Source organism: Chenopodium quinoa, unplaced genomic scaffold (assembly GCF_001683475.1).
Source record: "Chenopodium quinoa cultivar QQ74 unplaced genomic scaffold, ASM168347v1, whole genome shotgun sequence".
Classification (NCBI taxonomy): Eukaryota; Viridiplantae; Streptophyta; class Magnoliopsida; order Caryophyllales; family Amaranthaceae; genus Chenopodium; species Chenopodium quinoa.
In genome coordinates this window covers 8,002,882-8,027,730 of record NW_018743252.1, presented here as the reverse complement: position 1 = coordinate 8,027,730, position 24,849 = coordinate 8,002,882, and the positions used below count along the sequence as shown (strand labels likewise).

The 24,849-nt window shown below is 33.1% G+C and overlaps 1 protein-coding gene across 3 annotated transcripts; it reads right to left on the bottom strand.

Moving 5' to 3' along the window:
• Positions 1 to 476: 476 nt before the first annotated feature.
• On the bottom strand, positions 477 to 24,151 carry LOC110735160 (uncharacterized aarF domain-containing protein kinase 1). Of its 3 annotated transcripts, XR_002514018.1 has the most exons (17): positions 23,650 to 24,145; positions 23,470 to 23,553; positions 16,892 to 17,032; positions 16,692 to 16,762; positions 14,806 to 14,899; positions 10,734 to 10,811; positions 8,554 to 8,620; positions 7,923 to 8,008; positions 7,735 to 7,785; positions 5,476 to 5,523; positions 5,168 to 5,288; positions 4,898 to 5,078; positions 1,872 to 2,009; positions 1,661 to 1,773; positions 1,401 to 1,472; positions 1,126 to 1,311; positions 477 to 797 (listed from the first exon to the last, which is right to left on the bottom strand). XR_002514018.1 is itself a non-coding variant. In XM_021915326.1 (16 exons), the coding sequence occupies exons 1-16, from the start codon at positions 23,848 to 23,850 to the stop codon at positions 1,199 to 1,201; spliced, it is 1,659 nt and encodes a 552-aa protein (XP_021771018.1). In that variant the 5' UTR covers positions 23,851 to 24,145; the 3' UTR covers positions 990 to 1,198. The 3 variants fall into 3 exon arrangements, 2 of the variants coding, with proteins under 2 accessions (XP_021771018.1, XP_021771019.1); XM_021915326.1 differs by lacking the exon at positions 477 to 797 and having other exon boundaries at positions 990 to 1,311; XM_021915327.1 differs by lacking the exons at positions 477 to 797; positions 1,126 to 1,311; positions 1,401 to 1,472 and having other exon boundaries at positions 1,659 to 1,773; positions 1,872 to 2,032; positions 23,650 to 24,151.
• Between the last annotated feature and the right edge of the window lie 698 nt (positions 24,152 to 24,849).

Genomic DNA, 24,849 nt, shown 5'->3' with positions numbered 1-24,849 from the left:
TTATTTTCAATAAGGTACTCTCTTCATTTTAAAATGGGTACATCACTTTGATTGACATACATTCTAATTCACAAATTTGTCTATAGATATCTTTAATTCTCTTTTAATAAAAATTATAATAAGTTGATATTAAAATATGCATTATGAGATTTTTAACTAATTCAATGTTTTATATCATAAAAAATTATGTTTTCACATTAATAATAACATTTTGCTTGATTTTGATTTGTCTTGCCCTTCAATTTCATACGAAGTATATAATTACCAAAACTAAAGGGCAAAACTATTGTCATAAACATTGTAAGATGTTAGGATCTAGGCTTGACCGCCACAGCTTCAATCATAATAAGTACAAAAAAATCTACACACTATAGATGAGTATAGAGATGAAAGAGGCCATAAGCAAAGGTAGATATGACAGCTGGAATCGAACTAAGGATCAAAAGAACGTGGCATGGAAGAAATGTGAAGATACTTTGGAGCATAATTTCTTCATTTATAGGAGAAGATAGTTTTCTTATTTACTTGAATCATACAAAGTTTAATACTGTGGTCAGAATGGGCAAAAGATACATAAAACACAGCTGCCTGCTACCCTATCTATAACATCAGACCATCAGTAACATATATGAATATATATATAACAAAATATCCTATCAAAACAGGTGGTGGATAACAAGCTCTAACAACCTAAATCAAACAGGTCTGTGTTCAGTATGTTGCTTGCTCGCTTGAACCAGCTTTGTATTTCTCACATTGCTATGCACTGTATGTAGTTGCTGCTGCCTGCTGTAAACCTGAAGAGCCATTAAGCTCAACATATTATATATTGGGAGGACAACTTTTTTTCTAAAAAAAAATTATACAAAGTATATAAAAACATTCCGGCCACCTAACCAGTAACCATACGTCCATATGTAAGGCAAGATTTCAATTTCAATATGTATTATAAAAATGTTTGTGAGAAATAAGAGAACGAAGTCTGCATATAGAGACATGAATTCAAGCTCATTCACAATAGCCATTTCCAAAGTTTTGCAGAACTCATACTCTTGTGGACGGCACATAACACCACATATTGCCAGTCATGGGCTGGCAAAACTAAGTGGAGATGAAACCACTCACATGAAAAAGTAAACCTTATAACAAAACCAAAAGAATAGCTCCATTATCCAGACGAAAAGCACACAACATGAAATCAGTGGTTTGCATGAGGCAGATATAGATTTCTGGCGGTAGCCAGCAATCTCTTCAAGCTCTTAGTTAATATCTGTTTAATATCTTCAATCCATGAAAGCAGCCCCAGCACACCTACAGGGATGAATTCTTAGATAACTTCATCTCAATTGAAACTATTTTGGCAATTGTCTGACTGAAGGAAGTAGTAATTGCAGTCTTACCAAGAAGGCATTTAATTTGAAGATAACTATATTTAATCCTGATTCTGGTGATGAAAAAATCCAGTGTAGAACCTGAGAAAAAATCAACTAACTTAATGTTCTGATAATTTAACGTCCCTAAGACAAGAACTGAGCATAATATAAATCATACCATCACAATTTTCACAAGCATTGGCAGGGAATAACCAACTCTAACTACTAACTGGAAAGAAGACTATGCATTAATAAATAATAAGTATTGAGATGGCTCTAAATTTTACCATGCTCATATTCTTCGATTGGAGAAAGGCCATGTATAGCAGATCTGGCATAGGTTAGAATCCGAACACTTTGGGTTGTACCTAATTTGCTGAGTATAGATCTAAGAATGCCGCTGAAATTGGCAAAAAAAAAAAAAAAAAAAAGGGATTAAAAATGTTACTGCAGCATCATTGCCTGTAGATATGACAAAAAAAAAGACTTGACACATACTCTGTACGCAATATTGTCAAAAAGGCAGCTGGCAAGGATTCCATGAATGATGAAATGTCATCCATTGTAAGAGCCTTGAGCTCCTGCTTGACAATATTTCGTTCTTCATTGGAAATCTCTCTTCCGAGTCCTGCTTTACTGTGTCCATAGATATAAGAAAACTGACTAACAATAATGAGAAGCTACAACTAAGCTTTCAATAATTCATCAAAACAGAATACACACACACACACACACACACACACACACACACATATATATATATAAGAAAACAAAGGAAAGATCAGGCTCTTTATACGAGATATGTGCTTATTCTAAAAAAAAAAAAAAAAAGACGCAAGATTCAAAGTCAAGTGATCTGGTGTTGGTTAGAGCTTAATCACGCATTGTATTTTTCTAGGGAAGTAAAGTATATTGGATATATGCGTTAGTTTTGGTTAAACTCAACAATATCGGTAAGGAGTCCTTAGATGTTGTGGCAAACAGGATAAGTCATGAAGTGCATTAGATATGACTTATCAACCAAAAGTAGTTTGAAACTATTAGCAATTGAATTGCTTACCTATAAATTATAAATTTTAAGACAAGCCAAAGCATGCTTAAACATTTATTGTTTTTGGGATCTTAGAATCGTTTAATTCTCGCTTTATGGCACAAATTATGCATATGTGAATAAAACGTTAATAAGTTGAAAATTGCAAATATTCTTTTCGTTCAAACTTATTAGGATTCTGAATGGTTATTCATTGCATTTCTTTTCATTTGTAGTAAAAAATGTCTGCAAGTAACAACATGATACCAAAACTTCTGAACAAGTTGAAGGTCAACTTGAATTTGACAAACTTTCTTGAGTGGGAAGGAGAGCTTCACAAGACACTAAGGATTAGTTCCTTAGAGTATGTCTTGGATTCTCCCCTTCCAAGCTACTACACTAAAGGACTCAGCATGGTGAACTCTATTCCAAATGATTGGAAGAAGAAGTTCCTCGTGTACCCATCTGACATACTATTCAAGGCTCGTGAGGATGTTGTCAATGTGAGGGCACGAAGAGTCTCTGTGGCAATTGTGATGGGAATGTTTATGACTTGACTAGGTCATTGTCTCACATGAAAATCAAGGCTCCGGAGAAGGGTTCCTAGCCAAGGAAATGTACCAAGTAAGGTCCAAGGTCCTTGGGTTTAGACTTAGACCCGGAATGCCTCTCCAAGCTCATGTGCTCAAAACGACTAGGCTCTTTAAGCACGTGGAACTACTTGGAATTCCTCTTGAAGATGAAATGGTGGCTCATATCCTATTTAGCTCACTTCACTCGGACTATGATATGCTTAGAATGCAAATGTTGGCCAAGAAAGAAGCACACTCACTAGGTGAGCAAGTGCAACTACTTTGTAGAGCCGATTCATTGTCATGTGGAGCTACACACAAGCTGGGTGTTATGAAGAGAAGCTTCAAGAAAGGAAAGATGCAATGTTTCTATTGTAATGGATATGGTCATTACAAGAAGTCATGCCAAAAGTTCAAAGAAGATGTGGAGAACGGAAACGTTCCTTCCATCTGAAGTATTTTCGTTATAGACTTTAACCTTGCTAGTGTGAGGCGTTGGAGGAATCCATTTTGGGTTCTAGCTCGCGTGCCGATTCAAGGTCAAAGTCCGTGTTCGTGTTCGAGGCGAAGCACGCTACAAAGGTATATCAACTTGCCTTAATTATGTTTTTATGCATTTATGTGCTTAATCGTATTTATTATACATGGGTCCGGGCCGGGGTTTGGTTTGCGACAGTGTTTAGAACATCGTAAAACCCTACAGTTAGGTCTAGTCAAATTAGCCTCAGATTAGGTCAAGTTCGATTTGGATTATGCCAAGTCATTTAGCCTTTTGGTTGCAGGTTGGATTCAATTTGTGTCAAGCCCTATTCAAAATTAATTTCAAGCACAGATTGTGTTGAATCGAGGTTGGAGCGGATTTATGATGGTAGATTGGGTTCAAGTCATATTTGACACTCCCTCCGTGTTTTAATAAATGTTATGGTTACCAAATGCGGCCGTGTTTTAATAAGTGTTACATTTCCTTTTTTGGTAAAAAGCTATATTTTAATATTATATCTTTCTTCTTTTATGGTCCCTATCTAAACCTAAAACTACTTTTTTTTATAATTTCTTTCCTCTCACATTTATTATTTTTCAATAAACAATTAACCTCACTATCTTTCTTTTATAATTTTTTTAATATTCCAACTACCCCACTTACCTCTTATTTGATTTAAGTCAATTAAATTGCCTAAAACTATGTGTCAATCAAAGTGTAACACTTTTTAAAATACGGAGGGAGTAGGTAAGATTAAATTAAGTCGAACCTGTAAAATTACGCCTTCCATGATTCGACCAAATGTTATTAACATGTTATTAAAAAAAATTTGAACTTTTATCAATAAAACAATTACATTGATAATATAAAATACTTTTTTTAACGTAATACAACTGTAATTAAATTAAACTCAAGATTAATTATAACTTGTTTCACTATTTTGGGTTGAGTAAAATTAGGTCAGGTCCACAGCTGATTCCAAGTTAGTTTTGAGAAGGGTTCACGAGTGGTCGAAAAAAATCGAGTTATGGGTCACAACAAGTAGAATCAATAATAAGCTTTGTTGGGTTATAATTCCAAATTTCCAATCAAAAGCCATTGCTTTACACCACAACAGAGTGGAGAGTAGCAGTTCGGGTTCGTTTAAAATTATTGTAAGGCTTGGTCAAATTGATTGTCGGTTAATATCATGTTCAGACATAAGTTTGGATTCAAATGAGTATCGAGTCAAATCAGTTGTTGGTTAATATCAAGTTAGGGTCGATTTAAAGAGTCGGTTAGAGTTACAAGTCACTACTCACTAGTATCACACACAGTATGGGTCTATAAACAACTATTGTTGGATGTTAGATTGTTACCGTAAAAATTGTTGGATGTCAGATTGTAAGAAGCATACACATGTACTTTTCATAATAAAAACCAGAAAAGACAATTTATTTACCTGTTTATTGTTCTCCCAGTGAATATAATGGGTAAATATATAGCATAACTACCAATACCGAGTGATTCACCAGTATGCAGTAATTCATCCATATCACGAAGAATCAATGCCTTCCATAACCGACAATAGTTCCTTGTGAATCCTTCATCTAGTTCCTTGTACATTCCATGGTCTAATAGAACTGGAATTTTCCCATGGTACGAGAATGCATCACAAGATTCACAAATCACAACTAAAACTAATCACAAACTGCAAACAGAGATGACATACCCAAAGTAAAGTCATTCTGACCACTTGGAGAAACTAAGATATTTCCAGGATGTGGATCTCCATGAACAAAGCCATGGATAAATACCATATCAGCAAAAACTTCAACCAGAGCTTGCGCAACCTGAAATGATGTTTGAGCAAAGGCTCAGGAATATATATTTCACTCAATTCAACAAAAGAATCTGAATCAAAATCAGACAAACAACTACTCTCTTTCACTGCTCATTTAGACTTTTTATACGGAGTAAAAACTTGGTCTGCCAATCACGAAAGTAAGATGCCAAATAATAAAAGACATAGGAGCAAACCTTTCTTGGATCCATTCCTGTTTTTTTCAGAAATTCCAGGTCATCAACCTGAAATCTAACACAATGAGTACTTGGTGACTCATAAAAACTCCACAACACAGCAAAATATGCAAGTAACATAAGTATAATGTTTATATACAAAACTATGGATGCCCATACATCAAGCATAAATAAATGTTTCCGTGGTGTACATGCACTTGAAAAATATGCATTAGAAGTATATAGCAATCTTCCGATATTTAGCATAAGGATATTGGGGAGGGGAGGCCCACTTTTATGTTAAGAGCTAAATTTAGTCACCATATAACAGCATATGCTTTATTAGTGACTACAAGTTTTTTTTTTTTTTTTTTTTCCAAAACGATAATATATATATATATATATATATATATATATATATATATATATATATATATATATATATATATATGTATATATATATATATTGCACACTCACACACAAACAAACTAGTGAACTCTCCTGATAGAAAGTGCACATTTGAGTCGATCTTCAAGCTGCCGTTTATTTTCAAAATCGCTTAATGATTATTAATTGACACTTTACGTTTAATTCAAGTCTTCCATGTAAATACGAAGACCTACAACTAATGGTTCATAAGTTAGGGTTTGATTATCTTAGCTTAGCTCTTAAATCACTTCATGCAAGTTTGTATCTTTGTGTAATGGCAACCGATCGTGCGCCATGCTCTTGCTTATTTGTTGATATGAGCACAAGTCTTGCGTGAAAGTGGGGATTTTGAGCACGAACCAGCACAAGTGAGCCTTTGTATCTCAATGGGCACTCCAATCTATTGGCAATGGAGTGTGGGTGATCAGGGCTTGTCATGACCGAATTAATCGAGGTGGGCACAAGCGGGCTTGAATCACAAATATTTGATATTGTGTAGTGAGTATGGGCTGCTAAACTGACAACACAGCAATATTATTTTCACAAATTTAAAGCACAAACCCCCAAGATATCATCTTGGTGAGAATTTTGTTAGAAGTGTGGATCTAATTATTAAGAAGTCAAGGTTCCCCCAATCATGGACTGATTAAACTCAAACTTGTTTTCACTTCCCCCAAACCCAAAAAAAAGTACTTAGTTGGACTGAAAAAAGCTTACTAAACTCAACAGCAAGCCATACCAGTGTGTGTAAAAATTGGATGAGGGATGAGAAAGAAAGGAAAAAAGTATAAATTAATAAGGTAAAAAGGTCATTTAATACCATAGTTAGAGTAATTTTATTGTGGCATTTAGTAACTCCTAATTATAATTAAAACAAATTTACATCTACCTGAAGAGCTTCTAACTAAAACGGTAAGGAATGACTGAAGTTAAATTGTCTAAATAAACACTGGAGCACCTCACAAGAATTCACATTAGTTTTCCATAATTTCCCTTTTTTTCTTTCCTAAACTTCTCCACTCATTCACAATTTTTATCATTTCTTAAACTATATATGATTAATTACGGAGTTCATTCTCCATGGACCCACTGACAATATTGGCTCAACGGTTGTGTACTAGGCAATGCCTAGCTGGCCACCTTATTTGAAGGAAGGATTTACTTAAACTAGGCTTCCCTTAAAATAGCAAACTTAGTTTGTAAATTCAAACATATCTTTAAATAAGGTAATTAGACATCCTATGTGTGGGATTGAATTGAATATAAGATTGAATCCTTTTACTGCCATTTGATGTGTGTGAGAGAAGAGTTTGAGAAACTCTCCTCCTTGTTGATCAATTTGTTGCGGTTCGATCATACTATGTGGATACTAATCTTAGAGCAACAATTGAATTTATTTGTTTGTGTTAGAGCTACCAGCCAGAAGATCCATGCATCTTATAATATAATGTTTTTAAAATTCATGCTAATTGTGTATATGAGATCCTGAAATTAGGTCGTATATTCCGCTGATTATTTTCAATAAAAACAAACACTTGAATCTGATGCAAACCATCCGACGAGGTATCAAACAGGCCATCACTGCCTGCATTCAACTTTAGGTAGTTCCAGAATGATAACCAAGTTGCTAAAATGGTAAAATGCAGTATTATTCTGCACAATAAGGAATTTGGTAAATTACACTTATTTTTTCAGTTTCCTCTGTCTTACATTAAGATAATTTCTGAATGACCACAAGGAAGATTTTCAATCACCAAATCAAAGAAACTATGACTCCAGTTTATTGTTTATCAGTTAAAGTGTTATACAGCCATATAATTTCCACCACTTAAAGGTTTAACATAGATTACCTTTTGCCCCGAACAAAACTGCATGGTCAATACCTGGCTGGTTGTCAAATCCTGAATAAACAGTAGAATTATTTGTTTAGCAAGAAGCCAAGAAAAAAACTGCAATATTCATAATGCAATGCAAAGATACAGTAAAAAAAATAAAAATATCAGCCTAGACAACACAAGCAACAATGAAAGATTTGCACCCAAAAAATTCGCGGGATCTTGACTTTCTTGTTGTTTCTAAAATTCTTTGCAGTCCTCTCAGAATTCCTTGCTTCCTGAATGAAATCTTTAAAGCCCCATACAAAAGTAGAGATTAAAATCTTAAGAAAAGTTACATTAACATGGAAAAAACCATATTGATAAAAATACATCAGCATACACAATATCAAAAGAAAGACAGCTACTGTAAATCTATCCCCTTGAATGGGCAGAACAGGTGGTCTAATACTACTGGTAACAATTCTTTGGGGAAGGAGGTATTTCCAATAAAAGCATGACCTGTCAGTAACCATCATTCACCTTATTACCATAACATAAAACAAGATAGTGTGTTAAGCTAAATCTACCAACCTTCCAAGCAAACAGATAAGAAAGGTTTCAGATGCCATCAATCATATATACCAGAGTAACCAGACAGTAAAAAGAGTTAACATAAAGGTAATAAGCCTTAACAGACAGAAAAACAAATGAATAACATCTTGCTTTCTAGTCATTTGATGAGCACGCACTCATTTGCAGAGAGTTGAGAATGCTAATCAAGATATACATCCACAGGAAAACATGTTAATTTTGCAGCACATGAAATCAATGTACCATAAAAATGCTACTGACCAAGTTCCGCAGAAACGGCCTCTTTAAACATTGAAAGAATCCATCCAAATCTGAATTCTGGAAATATCTGAAGAAAACTAGAATCAGACAAATGAGCTAGGCCAATAACGAGATGTTGAGCAAAAGGACTTAAATTGGTTTATAATTGTGTCAGAAGATTGAAGGGAAAAATATAAAGAAACGGACAGCCTAGTAACTATTAAGTAATTGAGTAAACTTTAACAAAATGAAAGGTAATGTGCCTAGGCACACATGCCCTAAGACTATCATTTAATAATAACTAGTATTTAGCCCGTGCGATGCACGAAATCATCTTTTTATCTAAATATATGTATTTAGACTTTTTAAATCAAAAACTTTTAAAAAAAAAAGATAATCAAAAACATTTGTAAATACAAATTGCACTTTTTTAGTAAATTAAAATGTAATACTATGTACATAAATGTAATGCAATATATTCTTAACGGGAAAAAAAATACATCATATCATATGTAACATTAAGTAATACAAATTGCATTAAGCAAAAAAAGTAACTCTGCCAACAAATAAAATTTGGTTTTGTCTATTTATTTCAAATTTTAGCAAAAATAATATTAAAAAACACACAAAGGGTTTATACTCAATACAAATAATTTAATTTATCACAATATTTATAATAATTGAGATTAAAATTGTAAATAGCAAATTGAAAAAAAAAGAGGGAGTTAAACATAGAGAAAACAAACCTTTTTGTGACAAATTTGATGAAAGTGTGAAACTGATCGATACAAAATTTGGCCAAATTGTCTTACAAAATTAATCGACTCAATTGCAGTGTAAGGTTGTATAATTCAGATTAGAGAAATACTTCGTAGGAAAAAAGGAAACAACTCAATTGCGGTGTGAGGTTGTATAATTCAAATTAGAAAAATAGGAAGGAAAGTAAATTTTCGACATGCAAAAATGGGGAGAAAGAAGAGAATTTCTAAGTTATAATGACTATCATTTGGGATGAGAGTTTGAAACTGAAGTTTTCAGTAACTATTATTGGAGGCTATTAAGATTCATAATAAACATTGAAAGAATTTCCCTTAAAAAATAAATAAATAAACATTAAAAGAGTACATTTATCCAAGGAAATAGAAAACTAATTAACTATATGATGAAAAGACATAAATGAAAAGGTTTCATTTAAATTAATAAAAAAAATATAAATTATGTAATTACAAATGGATATTAGGGAGATGCCACATGGCACTTTGTATGACTTGCAAAAGTTCCTGTTTTAAAATATTAGTATAGATTAGGCAGATCCTTGAGACATGTGGATTCATGTAACATTTCAAAAAGCTTCCCACTTGCTAAACAATGGGTTTACATGCACATACACGAAAGCATAGTATGATCAAATCGAAAGGTTCTCATTTTTTAAACAATTCAAGGAAGGCAATGGTCATAATGCACTCTGATGTTAAAGTACATGAACAAATACATAGGCATCCAAAACCCCTCTCTCTCTCTCTCTCTCTCTCTCTCTCTCTCTCTCTATATATATATATATATATATATATATATATATATATCCCCCCGCGCTCTCTCTCCCCCTATCCCTATCCCTCTCTCTAAAAGATGAATTCAGAGAAGCAGCTGATATTAAGAAAGGCAATGCACAAATGCATAGGCATCCACAATCGTGCACATACCTACACTACATCCTTCCCCCCCCCCCCCATTTTGTAAACAAATTTGCAATTTTAATCAATCCTAGGCGTAGTAAACTATATTTCAAGTGGTTAAAGCTTTACTCCCAGTTGATCGATTCTCATCACCCGCCCTTGTGGCTCTCTAAACACCAAAAAAAAAATAAAAAAAATAAAAAAATTATCAAATTAAAACAAATTTGAGTAATTCTTATTTATGATGAATAAAATCAAAAGGTAGAGTAGTGCTTATCAGTAGGTGATTACCTCATAAAAACAGCAAAGACATATAATTGAATACCAATGAGGTTGGAGTACAAGCTTTCCAACACCTTTAATATATAGGACCACAGCAATCTACCTCACTGAGATAATTATTCAACTATTGTTGTCACAAAGAAATTTATATTGCAACATAAGAAGCTTCAAGTTTACTGCTAATTCCAAGGAAATCAACTGATTTGTGGGAGTTGTACAGTAATTATAACAGGTAGTTCATACCCAAGCAGCAACATGTGAGACAAAAGACATGATAGTGATGTCCAACTCCATCAGCCGCTCTAATCCAGGGTATTGCACCTGTTGAAAAGTAGAAAAAACTATTTCATTAAACCAATCATTGTTCCCAATTTTATTATGCCACTGTGAGAATAATGAGAATTTGCACAAAAGAAAAGCCAAAATAAAGAAATTTGTGTAGCATCATTCATAGAAAATAGTAAAAGGAAATAAAAGATTTTCAATGTAATTTATAAAATTTAAGGCATAAAATTTATTTAGTTTTATACCTCTCTTATTTTATCACGTCAAAAATTACTCCCTCCGTCCCTAAAAATAGTTTCCATTTAGAACATAACACGGGAATTAAGAAAAGGGAGGAGAAAGTACTAAATGGTAAATAAGGAAAAAGGAATTATATTTAGAACCACCAAAAATTAAAATGGGAACTATATATAGGGACGGAGGGCATATATACTTGTATAAAATAAAGATGTTTTACTTTAATATAATGATATAAAAATAAATATAAGGAAATTTTGTATTTTACCAGCCACAAATAACCTATTTATTGATAGTACTAGTCTCGATCATTGATTTGGTCACTCGTCAATTTAATATTTTAATTCATCTTGTCTGAGATTCGACCCTTTGATTACAAACTAGAAGGTCTAGTTAAAACATAATTTTTGTTAGGAGTTTGACACGACTATTAAACTTTGGCATCGTTGCCGGGGATTAATGATATTAGGATCACTTGCTTATGATTTAATAAGTTAATATGGCTATTGCCCCTTGTTATTTGATATTTGAAGCTACTCTATGTAAAAAAGGGAGTAGAAAAGACAGATTAGGAAAAAAAGAAGTGAGAAATGACCGATCCACCAGCTACATCTTTGTGGGAATATGGTGTACCAAATATCACTAAGCTAATTAGCTTTGTTAGACCAGCCGTCAATGCTGCGAATTGATGCCACAATTAACAAGATTATCTCCAACGATTCATTTGGAGATTCTCCCAATGATTGTCATGTAAGCAAAAATGCTAGTTTCATTGAGAAGTGTGATGCAATAAAGATTAACAACGTCTCTGAATTTGCAATCAGATTTTACCTATTATATTTCCCTCTACGAATAGAACAAAAGAGTGGAGAAAAGATATATTTGTGATAAAAGGTTGATACTTGGGACAAATTGGCTAATTCCTTCTCAGTGAAATTCTAATGAGAATGCTCTCATCATGGGATCCCAAATGTTGATAAAATATGGTGATGTTATGTTGAGTGTTCAATCATGGAAAAGAATACTCCCTCCATTTTTAAATACTTGCTCCACTTTCCTTTTGCGGCCGTTTTTAAATACTTGCTCCATTTCCTTATTTGGAAAGCTTTTACAATAATTAATTCATTTCTCTAAACTAGTGGACCCAACATAAATAATATTTTATTAATTTCATATTCTCTCCCCTCCAATCCTCTCAACTACTTTTGCTTTTTACAATTTTTTATTTTTCCACCAACCCCACTACCTCCATATTTTATTACTTTCTCCAATTTCTCCTAAAACTCCGCGCATGGAGAAATGGAGCAAGTATTTAAAAACAGAAGGAGTACAACTGATGCTAAGGAACAAATTAAGAAGATGCAACCAAGGATAGCAAGCATCCAACCATCCACATACTGCTATAAAAGGGAGGTAAAGAAGATGTCCATGCAATAACTATGTTGGCTAGCACACTTCAGGCACTAACTCAAAAGGTTGATCAACTCCAAGCTAGGTCACCTACGGTAGCGTCATATCAGATATGTGGGGTGATAGAATGTCTTACTAACGATGATGACAAAGCAATTGAACAAGCCAATGCTCTTAAAAATGCGGCTTGGAAGAGACAACATAATCCTTACCCCAACACATACAATATGGGTGGAAGAATCATCATTGGCTCTCGTAAAAAAACACTAAGGATCTTTTCCAATTAATGCATCATTTGATCATCAACAATTAACACCTCCTCAACCAAAGTCGAACTTAACTAATGATGGATTGCAATAACTATAACTATTACCCACTTAGTTAGCACTTCAGTAATCAACCTCCTTCTCAACACAAGTCAAACTTAAAACTAGTGATAGAGAACTTCTTCGCTTAGCATACCATCTTTACTAAGCACGTGGGGATCGACATGACCTCTTTAAAGAAGTTGCACAAATTTTCCCTCCTTGATCTTGTGAGCATGGAACGATATGGTGGGTTGTTGGCACATAACACAGCCATGTATGAGTGGTAAGTCATAAAGGAAAGGAAAAGGATTATCCCCCCATTCTCATGTTATTTTACCCACTACTAAGACTCGTTTAGATGCTTCAAATTTAAATGCTTTGTCATTTCCCCAAGTTCTCAACATTAAGACAATTTTAAAGATGGGTGTCATTCCATATAAATACGCTACCCCTTTGGTGCCTTCCTCTATGATGGTTAACACCATATAGTCCCTACTCAGCCTCCAAGATCAAGCTAATGGTCTTGGCTCCATCCACCCTCTTCTCCAGCATGTCAATTCTAAGGCATCACACAACAATCATATCACAATCACAATAGAGGAGTTTACCATGTTCATTGATGGTATTAGTATTTTCGCCTAAGGATATCCTTAATCACCTAGATAGTTTATAGCATCAACAATATTTTATCAATTTGGAGACAGATTGTAGCTTTAACACTACATCTATAGAGACTCCCGTTGACATCATTCATTTATTGAGATAATTTTTTTTAAGATTAAGCAAAAATTGATAGAATTTCCTTTCCCTATAGGAGACATCACATGTTTGCGTTATAATTTTTTTACTAAATAAGATCTTCATGGTGGTTTTCTTTCAGTGCTGAACACCCATTTTGTATATTATCTTCAAATCAAATTCTTGATGTATAGTGAAGGAAATATAATATAAATGCAAAAAATTAGAATGTCTTTCTTTTAATGGATTGTAATCATGTAATGTAAGTATAAGATAATATGTAAAAGATTGTAATGTAACTATACTTAGAAATTAGAATCAATCGTTCACTACTTTCATATACTCAGAAATTAGAATCAATCGATAGAATTTCCTTTCCCTATGGGAGACATCACATGTTTGCGTTATAATTTTTTTACTAAATAAGATCTTCATGGTGGTTTTCTTTCAGTGCTGAACACCCATTTTGTATATTATCTTCAAATCAAATTCTTGATGTATAGTGAAGGAAATATAATATAAATGCAAAAAATTAGAATGTCTTTCTTTTAATGGATTGTAATCATGTAATGTAAGTATAAGATAATATGTAAAAGATTGTAATGTAACTATACTTAGAAATTAGAATCAATCGTTCACTACTTTCATATACTCAGAAATTAGAATCAATCGATAGAATTTCCTTTCCCTATGGGAGACATCACATGTTTGCGTTATAATTTTTTTACTAAATAAGATCTTCATGGTGGTTTTCTTTCAGTGCTGAACACCCATTTTGTATATTATCTTCAAATCAAATTCTTGATGTATAGTGAAGGAAATATAATATAAATGCAAAAAATTAGAATGTCTTTCTTTTAATGGATTGTAATCATGTAATGTAAGTATAAGATAATATGTAAAAGATTGTAATGTAACTATACTTAGAAATTAGAATCAATCGTTCACTACTTTCATATACTCAGAAATTAGAATCAATCGTTCACTACTTTCATATGTACTTTAACAATATGCTTATGTGGATGTATGGATGCATTGATTGGTTGCAAATTTTAACCAATACTTTACTATTCTGAAATTTTCAAAAGCCTAAAAATAAACTTATGAATTGAATTTAAACAAAATTATGAAAAATCATTAGAAACAATTGTTATAATTTCGGTCAAGTTTTTTTTCTTCACAAACAGAGATTGATTTTGGTTTGAACTTTATGCATGCACATTTTGAATATTATGACTTTTAGTTTCTTCTGTAATTTTAAGTCACGCTAAAAATCAATTCCTCAATTTGCCCCTACATATTACAAGATCCTGGTATGAAAGAAACACAAGACTGACCTTCACAGCAACTTCCTCCCCGCTTTTCAGGACACCACGATGAACTTGAGCAATTGAAGCTGCAGCGAGTGGTTGCTCGTCAAAAAAGAGAAACCTGAAAGACGCATGAGTGCAATAGTGAGTTTGACAACTAGAAGGATCCCAATGGATAATATATTTGCATTCCACAGAAAATTATTCTAGCACACTTGAACTTTAAAATCTCTAATGTTTGAGCACTAAAACCACAAAATTAAATCTTTCAACATTCAATAATGCATTCTGTTGCTAAGACCTTCAGGCCATATTTCACCGAAATGAACTATGAAAAAGCACTATTTCAAATTAAAATTGTCATATCTGCCTCAATTTTTAATTTATCTTTTTTATACGTCCACCACCCTTCCTAGCAAATGAAGTTCTAGTTAAATCTAGATGTGTCATTTTCGATAGTATATTCACAGGGATAACATCATATCCATGAAGTTGATGCATTGATTAGCCATATGGACATATACATTCTTTTAAAACTTCTTGTGTTCATGTTTAGCTTTGGGCCAACTTTAGAATCAAGTGACTTTATTACTGTTTGGGATCGAGTGACTTCTTTTTATTGTTTAAAAAGGCCTTTTGATCTGGAAATGAAGTTAATCAAGTTATTTTTATAATGGATTACTAGTCTCCTGCATGTAATATGTCATACACCTGTCTATCCATTAATGCATGCCCATATCCTATCTACTTAACCAGATTACAGAACAGTACTAGTGATATCCATTGCTGTTTTTTCTTAAAGTGGGGAAAAGGGGGGGGGGGGGGGGGGGCGGGCACCATTTGAAATTTCCTGCTCACCACTGTTTAACTTTGGCCGCGAATATCTTTAATTATATATTAGTACAAATTTTAAAAACTTAATGTGTTTTAAAAGCATATATATCAAGACAACGACGATGACGACGACAACAACCAAGCTTTAGTCCCAAAATGATTATGGGTTATCTAACATGAATTGTCATAAGCAACCTTCCGAAGAGGAAAAAGAGCATAGCAAAATTATCGATTAAGTAAAAGTCGGAAAAAAAATGTGTAAAGTGAAAACCAGATAGAGTATACAAATAAAATTTACAAGAATTTTAAAAGAGTGATAGGAGGATACAAAAGGAGAGGAAAAACATGTTAGTAATAAAAAAAATACAGGTTTGAAAAAACATTAACAACAGAAATCAGTAAAATTTGCAAAACACGAGTTAAGTTAATAAAAAGTAAATACTACTCCCTACATCCCATATATTTTTCCCATTTGCCAAATTTCACAGAAATTAAGAAATGTGAGGAGAAAGTAAATGAAGTACATTAAAAAGAGAGAAAAGTACAAAAAATAAATTGAGTGTGGCACAAATAATAAGTGCATGAAAAAGGGGAAAATAAATAAATAATAAAAAAAAGAGTACATGCAACACCATATTTCCCTCAATCCAAAAGCACTCATATCACTCTCAATCACCCTCTTCCAAGATTTCTAAGGTCTGCCCCTACCCCAAAATCCCAAATCTAATAAAATCCCAAATGATTATACAATAGACAAAAAGATTGTGAATAGCCTAAAAGTCCAAATGGTGCAAGTATTAAAGAATGAAGTAGAAGAAATTGTAAGAGAAGACTAATAAGATTCATCCCTGTTGCGCTCTCTTCTAGAAATTGTCAAGCCATTCCAGTACTGCTTCCTAATGATATAATTCACAGCTTTGCATTCCCTTTTCACATAAACAGGACAACTTTCTTACCAAAAGAATAGATAAAAACAAAGAGAGCTTGAGTGCTGATGAACAGGATATATAGCTGTATGGCATATTAAGTTTCCAACAAGAGCAAATGAAGTATCAAATTCAATTCAGGTATGTACTCACATATCAGTAATCTCAGAACTGAGATTTCTACAGATCACTTCTTTTATTAAATTGAAATCACAAGGAACTGCCTAGATATCAACAAAAAATGTTAGCATTCAACATAAAGTGCATGACTGCATACAAAAAGTCTTTGTGAAGGACGCAGGAAATCAATTCAAAAAACAAATTTCAAAACAAAAATAAATTTGGACTCAAACCTTATCCTGTAAAACAGAAAGTGTCATAGTATATTCCTTTGGGAGCTGTCTTAGAGATGACGCAAACTGACCAGCTTTCACATAAAACCCTTTATTATCTTCACACAACTTTAATATTCTCTTAGCAGAGCGCAGATGAACCTGAATTGAGAATACAAAAATCAAAACACACATTCTTATGAGTCTCTTGTTTGATTTATGTCATTAAAAATATCAAAAATCATAATGACGTAAATACTAGAAAAAAAGAGTTCAAATCAGTAACTTTGGTTGGGAGGCAAGTGACTAACACCAAAATGTTATACAGCTTCATGATGATATCCATGAAGCTTCAGACTTACAAAGATTGATGCTAATCCCCTTCACACTACCAAAGTACCAAGTCCATTTTCCTACAAGGAGCTCACTAAAATTACACCATACTTAATCTACAAATGTAGACCCATCAAAGCTCAAAGCCCCATAAAGCAAAAGTCAAGTAAATTGGATCACATTTTTGTCGTAGACTAACAATGAAGAAGTCAAACAAAACCTCCATCGTGATACCCACATAGCTTTTAAGACCAAAGAAATGAAGATAAGACTCAACCATGATCAAAGACATATAAAAATGAAACCTTGAAGTATTACAATTAAAGGAGCAAACAGAAATCTTGTTGTTACTTTAATAATTTCTGGTCTCAAATAATCTCTCAAATTGCGAAATTTAATCATCTAAACCCTCATCGCATCTTCGATCAACGCTTATAACGGCACATAAGTTTAGATAATTAGTAGTTGTTTGGATATTAATTGTTATTTTCTTGGAAAAGCAAAGGCGAGGGCATTAATCATTGAAAAGTTAATGTGATAGGAGACTGTGGGGTATTTTGATATTGAATGTAAGTGATAGCTTATTGGTAGTGGAAAAAAAAGGTATTATAATAATAATGTAGCCTTTGTTAAAGTAGAATTGTAAAAACTATGTTGGGATAGATGAAAATAGGGATGCGAGTGGGGTGAATTTAAAAGGAGACCCACCCTAAATCCACCCCATTTAGACAGGGATGGATGAAGGTTTGGTGGGTAGTGGGGCGAGGATGGGGATAAAAAGTGATAGAGCAGGATGGGAATAAAAAGCGTACTTGTCATGGGTGGTGGGGCGAGTGTGGATTTTATGATGTACAAAGCAATAGCTTTTAAAAAATTACGGAGTAAAACAAAGTCTATAACTTAAATGAACATATTTCAACTACATCAAGTTATTACGTTTTTACTTTAATGTAATTATATGTGTTGAAATTAAAACATAAATTGACATGTGAAGTGGATATTGGAATGGGTAAAGAAGGTGGTGGGGTAGGTATAATGAGAATTAGATGGGTATGGATACCTAAGTGGGTGATGGGGTTGAAATTAACTACGTGAGTGCGAAGTATTGGCCTCCTTCTAAGAAAGATTGTTTATTGTCTTCTTAAAGCACTCATGAGGCCAACGAATTGGTCAAAAAGAACTATAGCGGAGATGTTCAAGCTCTAAATGCGGGGTATGTGTTATGAGGTTCTTTCTTTTAGATACTCACTATGTAGGTGTTGAATATCTCACTTCACTAAGTGTTAGTTCAAACCTATGGATACTAACGCCTATTGAACCTAGTTTTTCTTATACTATTTGTTCACAATTCATGATTTTCTAATCCATTTGCACAGGGGATTATTGAAGTTGTAATGCAAATCGGAGGAAGTTATTATCGAGCAATTGCATCGCTTACTAGGCAATATTAAGTGCGGATAGTGCAAGTTGTAGCTCACATGTTATTGCTACCATGTGAGTTGTGTTGAAGTTAGTGTTTCAAGTTAGTAGTTATTTAGCTTCCTTAGTTTTAGGATATATCTAAGCTTGTTAAGAATTAGTCAAATCAATTAAATCATGTGTTAAATAAATGTTTGTGGTGTTAGTGGACTTGTTAACTAAGATTTGACTATGTAAGTGGAGTACCTATTTCCTTATTAATTGCTTTATTCTAGCTAATTAACTTGTAAAGGCTATTTAAATGGCCTAACTTTCCATTTGTTGAATGAATGAGAATGCAGTAGTTTTGTTTCCAACATTTTCCTTGCTTTTGCAATCTTAGCTCCAACAAAATTGGTATCAAGAGTCATTTAATCCTTAAGGCTTGTGAGGTTAAAAATTCATGAGAGTTCCTCCATAAATAAGTTTCCAATGTCTACCTCAAACAATTTTTCACTTTCCATTCCCACATTCAAAGGAGATAATTATATTAATGGGCTATCAAAATGAAATCATACTTAAAAGTCATGAGTTTGTGGGAAGCAATTGAGAGTGATATTTATCCAACTCCTCTTTCACAAAATCCCACTGTTGCCCCAATCAAAAAATATGATGAGGATGCGGCAAAAATAACACAGGCACTTTCGTGTCTACAATCGGTTATGATACTCCTAAAGAAGAATGGGAAAAGATTAAGGAGAAGTATGAAGGAAACCATCAAACCAAACTTATGCAAATTTTGAACCTTAAAAGAGAGTTTGAAATGATGAGGATGAAAGGTAGTGAAGGTGTCAAAATGTATGGGAAAAGAGTGGTGGACAAACTTCTTGTCACTCTTCCAGAAAAGTATGAAGGTAAAATTTCTTTACTTGAAGATACCAAAGATTTGTCATAGCAAACATTTTCACTACATGCGGTGGATCACAGAAGGACCATAAGAAATGAAGATGGTGAAAACATGAGTGAAAAAGCTTTTATAGCAAAGTCTTCTAATCAAAAGGAGAAAGGCAAGCCCTTCCAATGCAACAATTGTCACAAAATTGGTCATGAGGAAAAAGATCGTTAGCATAAGGGGAAACCTAAGTGTTTTGATTGTCAAAAATTTTGGCATATGACAAGGAATTATAAGTCCAAAGATGAAGAGCAAGAGACCATTGCATAAGTGGTCGTGGAAGAGAACTTATTTTAGAGTTATGGGTGAGAAGTGCACCATGGAAAGAAGTGCTCCAATATCCAAAGAGTATGTTAGTGAGAAGTGCATCAACAAGTCAATTAGCTTCCTTAGTTTTAGGATAAATATCTTAGTTTTATTGAGAATTAGTCAAATTAATTAAATCATGTGTCAAATTATTGTTAGTGGTGTTTTTGGACTTGTTAGCTAAGATTTGATTATGTGAGTGGAGTACCTATTTTCTTGTTAGTTGTTAATTTTAGCTAATTAGTTTCACTTGTAATTGTTAAGGCTATTTATATGGCCTGACTTTCCATTTGTTGAACGAATGAGAATACAGTAGTTTTGTTTCAAACGTTTTCTTTGCTTTCGCATTCTTAGCTCCAACAAGTTGCAGCATAGTTATAGCCCTTAATACTTTATTGAAGATTGCTATGAAACCTTAAACACTACAAACACAAATAGGGATGGCAATTCAATCCGAGTTCGATTTGAATCTGACCCGATTCGAAGGAAAAAAAAATCCGATCTGAATCCGTTTAAAAATAGTCCGAATCCGAATTTGATAAAATATATTTGAATCCGAATAGGAAGCGGATCGGACTTAGACCCTGCGCAAAGTCCGACCGAGTTCGAGTTCGAGTTCGTGTATGAGGATATGTGTTATAACTTGGGACAATTGCTTGCTTGTTTGTAGCAAATTTTTGTGATGTAACTTAATTCATAATTTAAATATGTTATGTTTAGACTTTATATCCTATTTTTTTTCTAAATTTGTACGCGCCAATATGATATAAGAAATAAGGGACAATACAAGCAATTATAGGTACACCATACATTACAAAAAAAAAAAATGTATTGGGATCATTCGGAGATCCGAATTAACGGACCGGATTCGGATCCTAAAATTACGAGTCTGATCGAACTCAGACTCGGATTTTTCTGATTCGGATTCAGATTCAGATTCGAGTCTAGGGACCGTTTACTAAACGGATCGAATTCGGATTTAGCCACATCCGACCTAAATCCGATCCGTCGCCATTTCTAAACACAAACCCATTGTTCCTTTTGGGATCTCCACCCATTGATTTCGAGTGCAAGAATTTCGCTGAACATTGTGTGCAATCACCATTAGTATTCTCCATACCGAGATCTACAAATCCTTAAAGTTGTCTTTTACTTTAAAATTTCTTGATGTCTTAAGTTATTTTACCAACAATATAGTCGTTTACTTATTTTTTTTTATGCATAGAGATTAGACGTGCTTATAGGTCTAAATTATACATCCTTCATTTCTTTTATGGTTTACATTCTCTTATTTTAACCCTTATGTTCTTCAAGGGTTCATGTTCTTTTGTTTTAGCCATTATTGACAATTTGACAGAGTTCACAAACTAACCTTGGGCTTCAACCAACAATTGAGTTGAGTTGATCCTCTAACATAGTATCAAGAGTTAGCGTGACAATAAGGTCATGGGTTCAAGTCTCATTTACTCATCCTTCCAAGTCGTATATTACCTCCGATTTTCTTTAGTTGAAACCTTTTTTTTCACACTTACCAATGCACAATTTAAGTGATTGTCGATTAATAGCTCTAATTATTAACATTGTAAAATTATAAAAGATATATTACTAAAATTTACATTAAGACAAATCAAACAAGATCTCACATGACTATACTTTATCGTAGTTATATATCACAAAACTTAATCAGTGTAGTTTCTAAATAGTGCAAAAGTCAAAGTATGTTAACTAATAAAACGGAGGAAGTGTTTAGCATTGGGTTTGGAGAGGCCCATGCTACATCCAAATGAGAGTATGTTCACATTTCATTTAGGCTCTCATGTAAGGGGGCGTATAGAGTACATAAAACAATCTTGGACTTAGCTTAACCTTTTGATTGAGTTCGTCTTGTAACAATAATGTATGTTGATTTTTATTCATGTTACTTTTTGGTTGAATTAGTCCCAATAATGTATGTTAATTTTATTCATGTTCTTTAATATAGTCTTTATCTATGTTAGTCAAACTCGGCCATGTATGAGTGTCAAGGTTGATGTAAAATGAAGAGTCCGAGTATCATAGGTCTTTATGTTCATCGATGAGTAATGAGTATTATGCACTCAGCGCTCAAACCAATACCACCCAAATCTCTTACATTAAATGCTACTCCCTCCATCCTCAAATATTCCTCTCATTTTGACTATGCACGTTTGCTAATGCAAAACTTTGACTATAAATATCATTAGATGCTCATTAGTGAAAAATATAACAATTGAATATTAATATATTATTCATTAAAACGAATGAAATAAGACCTAACATGACTATATTATGTTTTATATATTAAGTCATCTAGAAGATTTTCCCACCTTATGAATAGTGTCAAGATTACAAATGGAAAGAACAGGAAGGGACGTATAGAGTAATAAAAATTATAAAAAAAACCTTTAATAAAAAATCACACAAATTAATTAGATTATACTATTTAAAAACAGGAACATTTACAAGCAATATAAAGTGTCATGTGTCCCCTTCTTATTATTCTACTTTTATGTTAATTCCTTTCCTTTTTATTTATTATTACATTTTCATATTCGTCGTTTCACCTTAAAAAAACTCCTAATACTCCTTATTTGTTGTATTATGTCTTCTCCTCTTCCCATTTTCTTTTCTTTCTCAATTTCCTTCATCTTTTACAAGTTAAATTTCTTTTTCTTTCTCCCTCCAAATCAATTATCTTGGTGTATATGAGCCATAACCAAATCGTCGAGAATGAATTCCTAGGTTTCTTGCAATTAATTATACTAATTTCTCCCTATTTGTGATTAGTTTCACCAAATTAAAGTTATGTTTTTCTCATATCTATAGTTTTATATTTTAATAAAGATCTCCATATCCTATATTCATACTTAGTTTTATTGTGGTGAATTTGATGAGTATTTAATCTTAGGTTTTTGTATTATGATTTAAGGATATTATTGTTCAAAAACATTGTTGCAATAGTGCTATAGTTTCTTTTACAAAGTTTAGATTGACTCCCTACACTAGGCTTCCTTCTTCTGTTTTACATCTATAGTGCTATAGTACTATAGTTTCTTTAACCAGGTTTAGATTAGATTGACTCCCTGCACTAGGCTTAATCAACTACTACAATACAATTTGTATATACACACATTTTTTTTTCCCTTAAATTTAATCGAATACAATCCCAATATGCATTTGAACAACCAAAATTAACCCGTGAATTGCACGGGCTAATTATTATTCCCTTTGTCCCTTAGTTTTTACCCCATTTGACTTATCACGGTCTCCGAGACACGTGTTAAAACTTATATATCTTCAATTCTATAAGCTTAAAAATTATAAAACTTGACCTCAATAGAGTATACAATATGGCATCCAACAAAATCCCACTTGAACATATAATCTCTTATAAATTACCGGAAATTTATGGTCAAAGTTTTCTGACCCAAATATTGGCAATGGGGCAAAAAAAAAATAGGAACGGAAGGAGTAGTTACATCACAAAAACCCGACATTGAAACAAAGTACTCTGTATATTAAAAGTTTAAAAAGTAGGACATTCAAAAATAATGCGACAGCCAAAAAAGAAAGCAAAAATTCAGTAAATTACCTCAGAAATTGTATGTCGATACTCATCCGAACCCTTTGCTAGCCCATAAATCGAATACTTGTAATCAAATATAGTTGAAGCAATCTGCAAAATCAACAAGAAACACAACAGAATAATCAATTGAGCCAGAATTCAAAGTGACCAAATTGTAATGAATAATAATAAATAAATAATTCGGACCGTAAAGAAGGTGTAAGAGGAGCGTCGAAAAGCAAAAAAAGGAGCACGAAAATCATCGGAGAAAGCGGTGATGGCACGGGAAGAAGAGTCGAAAAGTGGGAAAGAGTCGACAGTGGCGGTGCCGGTGGCAGTGGCGGTGATGAGGAGGAGGGAGATTTTGGCGGCCTTGGAGGGAAACTTTAAAGTAGTTTTCCACCGCATTGTACTGCTGTGGTGGTTCTCCAACTTCAACCGTTAGTCACTCATTAGTCATTTTTGTCCCATTTTTGTACAATCCTTTGTAAGTATTTTTTTTTTTTAGGGAACAATCCTTTATAAGTATAATTGTTAAGTTTGTAGGGAAAAAAAAGGAGTGAAAGTAGAACTCCCAATTTTAATTCATCCGATCTGAACTTAACCTGTTTTTTTTAGGTCTTGAACAAAACATTTTTTTACCCAAAATTCATTTTAATTTGAACTCATTTAACCCGTAAATTTGCCGGTCAAAACCAGCCGACCAACTTGCTATTATATTTTTTTAAAAAAACGAAAACCTAGTTCTTTGATCGAGTTTGATCATTTGTCCACCATTCTAGAGCATTCATTATTCTCTCTCATTTATTCATCTCATATAACTCACTCTCAGAGTCTCAGATCTACACCAACCATCAAGCTACACCAATTGCATCCGCATAATCCACATCTTCTTCATTCCACCAACCGCTGTTAAATGTTTTAGTTTAAATTTTGTAAAACCAACATCTTTTACACTATCACTTTATTTTGTAAGTAAAGGTTAAATTGTTAAATTGTATAGCATTAATAAACTTTACATAATACTTTATATATATTACAGAAGTAGTAAGTGAAGATAACACAATGTTATAAGTTTTTTTTAATAAAATATACTCTAGTTTAGATTAGGGATATAATAATCAATTTATGAGAAAATAAAAACGAATACATACACCTAAATATTAAGATTATATATATATATATATACATATATATATATATATATGAGTTGGAACATGTAAAAACCAGCCTTAAGCTGAAAACTGAAAACATGAGATGTTGACCGTAGATTTTTTGAATCGCTAAACATCGCCCGCAAATCTCCACATAAAGCCCACAAATTTGTATTGAAGTGACCTTATTGCCCTTTTCGTTTTTAACAAAAACCACTCACTACATCTCTCTAAAAGCGGCAAGGGAAAGAGG

Excerpts from the sequence above, each read along its gene's own strand:
- LOC110735160 (XM_021915326.1), bottom strand. The coding sequence starts at position 23,850 with ATGCGGTGGAAAACTACTTTAAAGTTTCCCTCCAAGGCCGCCAAAATC. Across the intron at positions 8,009-8,553 it reads GGCCGTTTCTGCGGAACTTG|ATTTCATTCAGGAAGCAAGG; the intron begins GTCAGTAGCATT and ends GGGGCTTTAAAG. Across the intron at positions 1,312-1,400 it reads TCAAATTAAATGCCTTCTTG|GTGTGCTGGGGCTGCTTTCA; the intron begins GTAAGACTGCAA and ends TCATCCCTGTAG.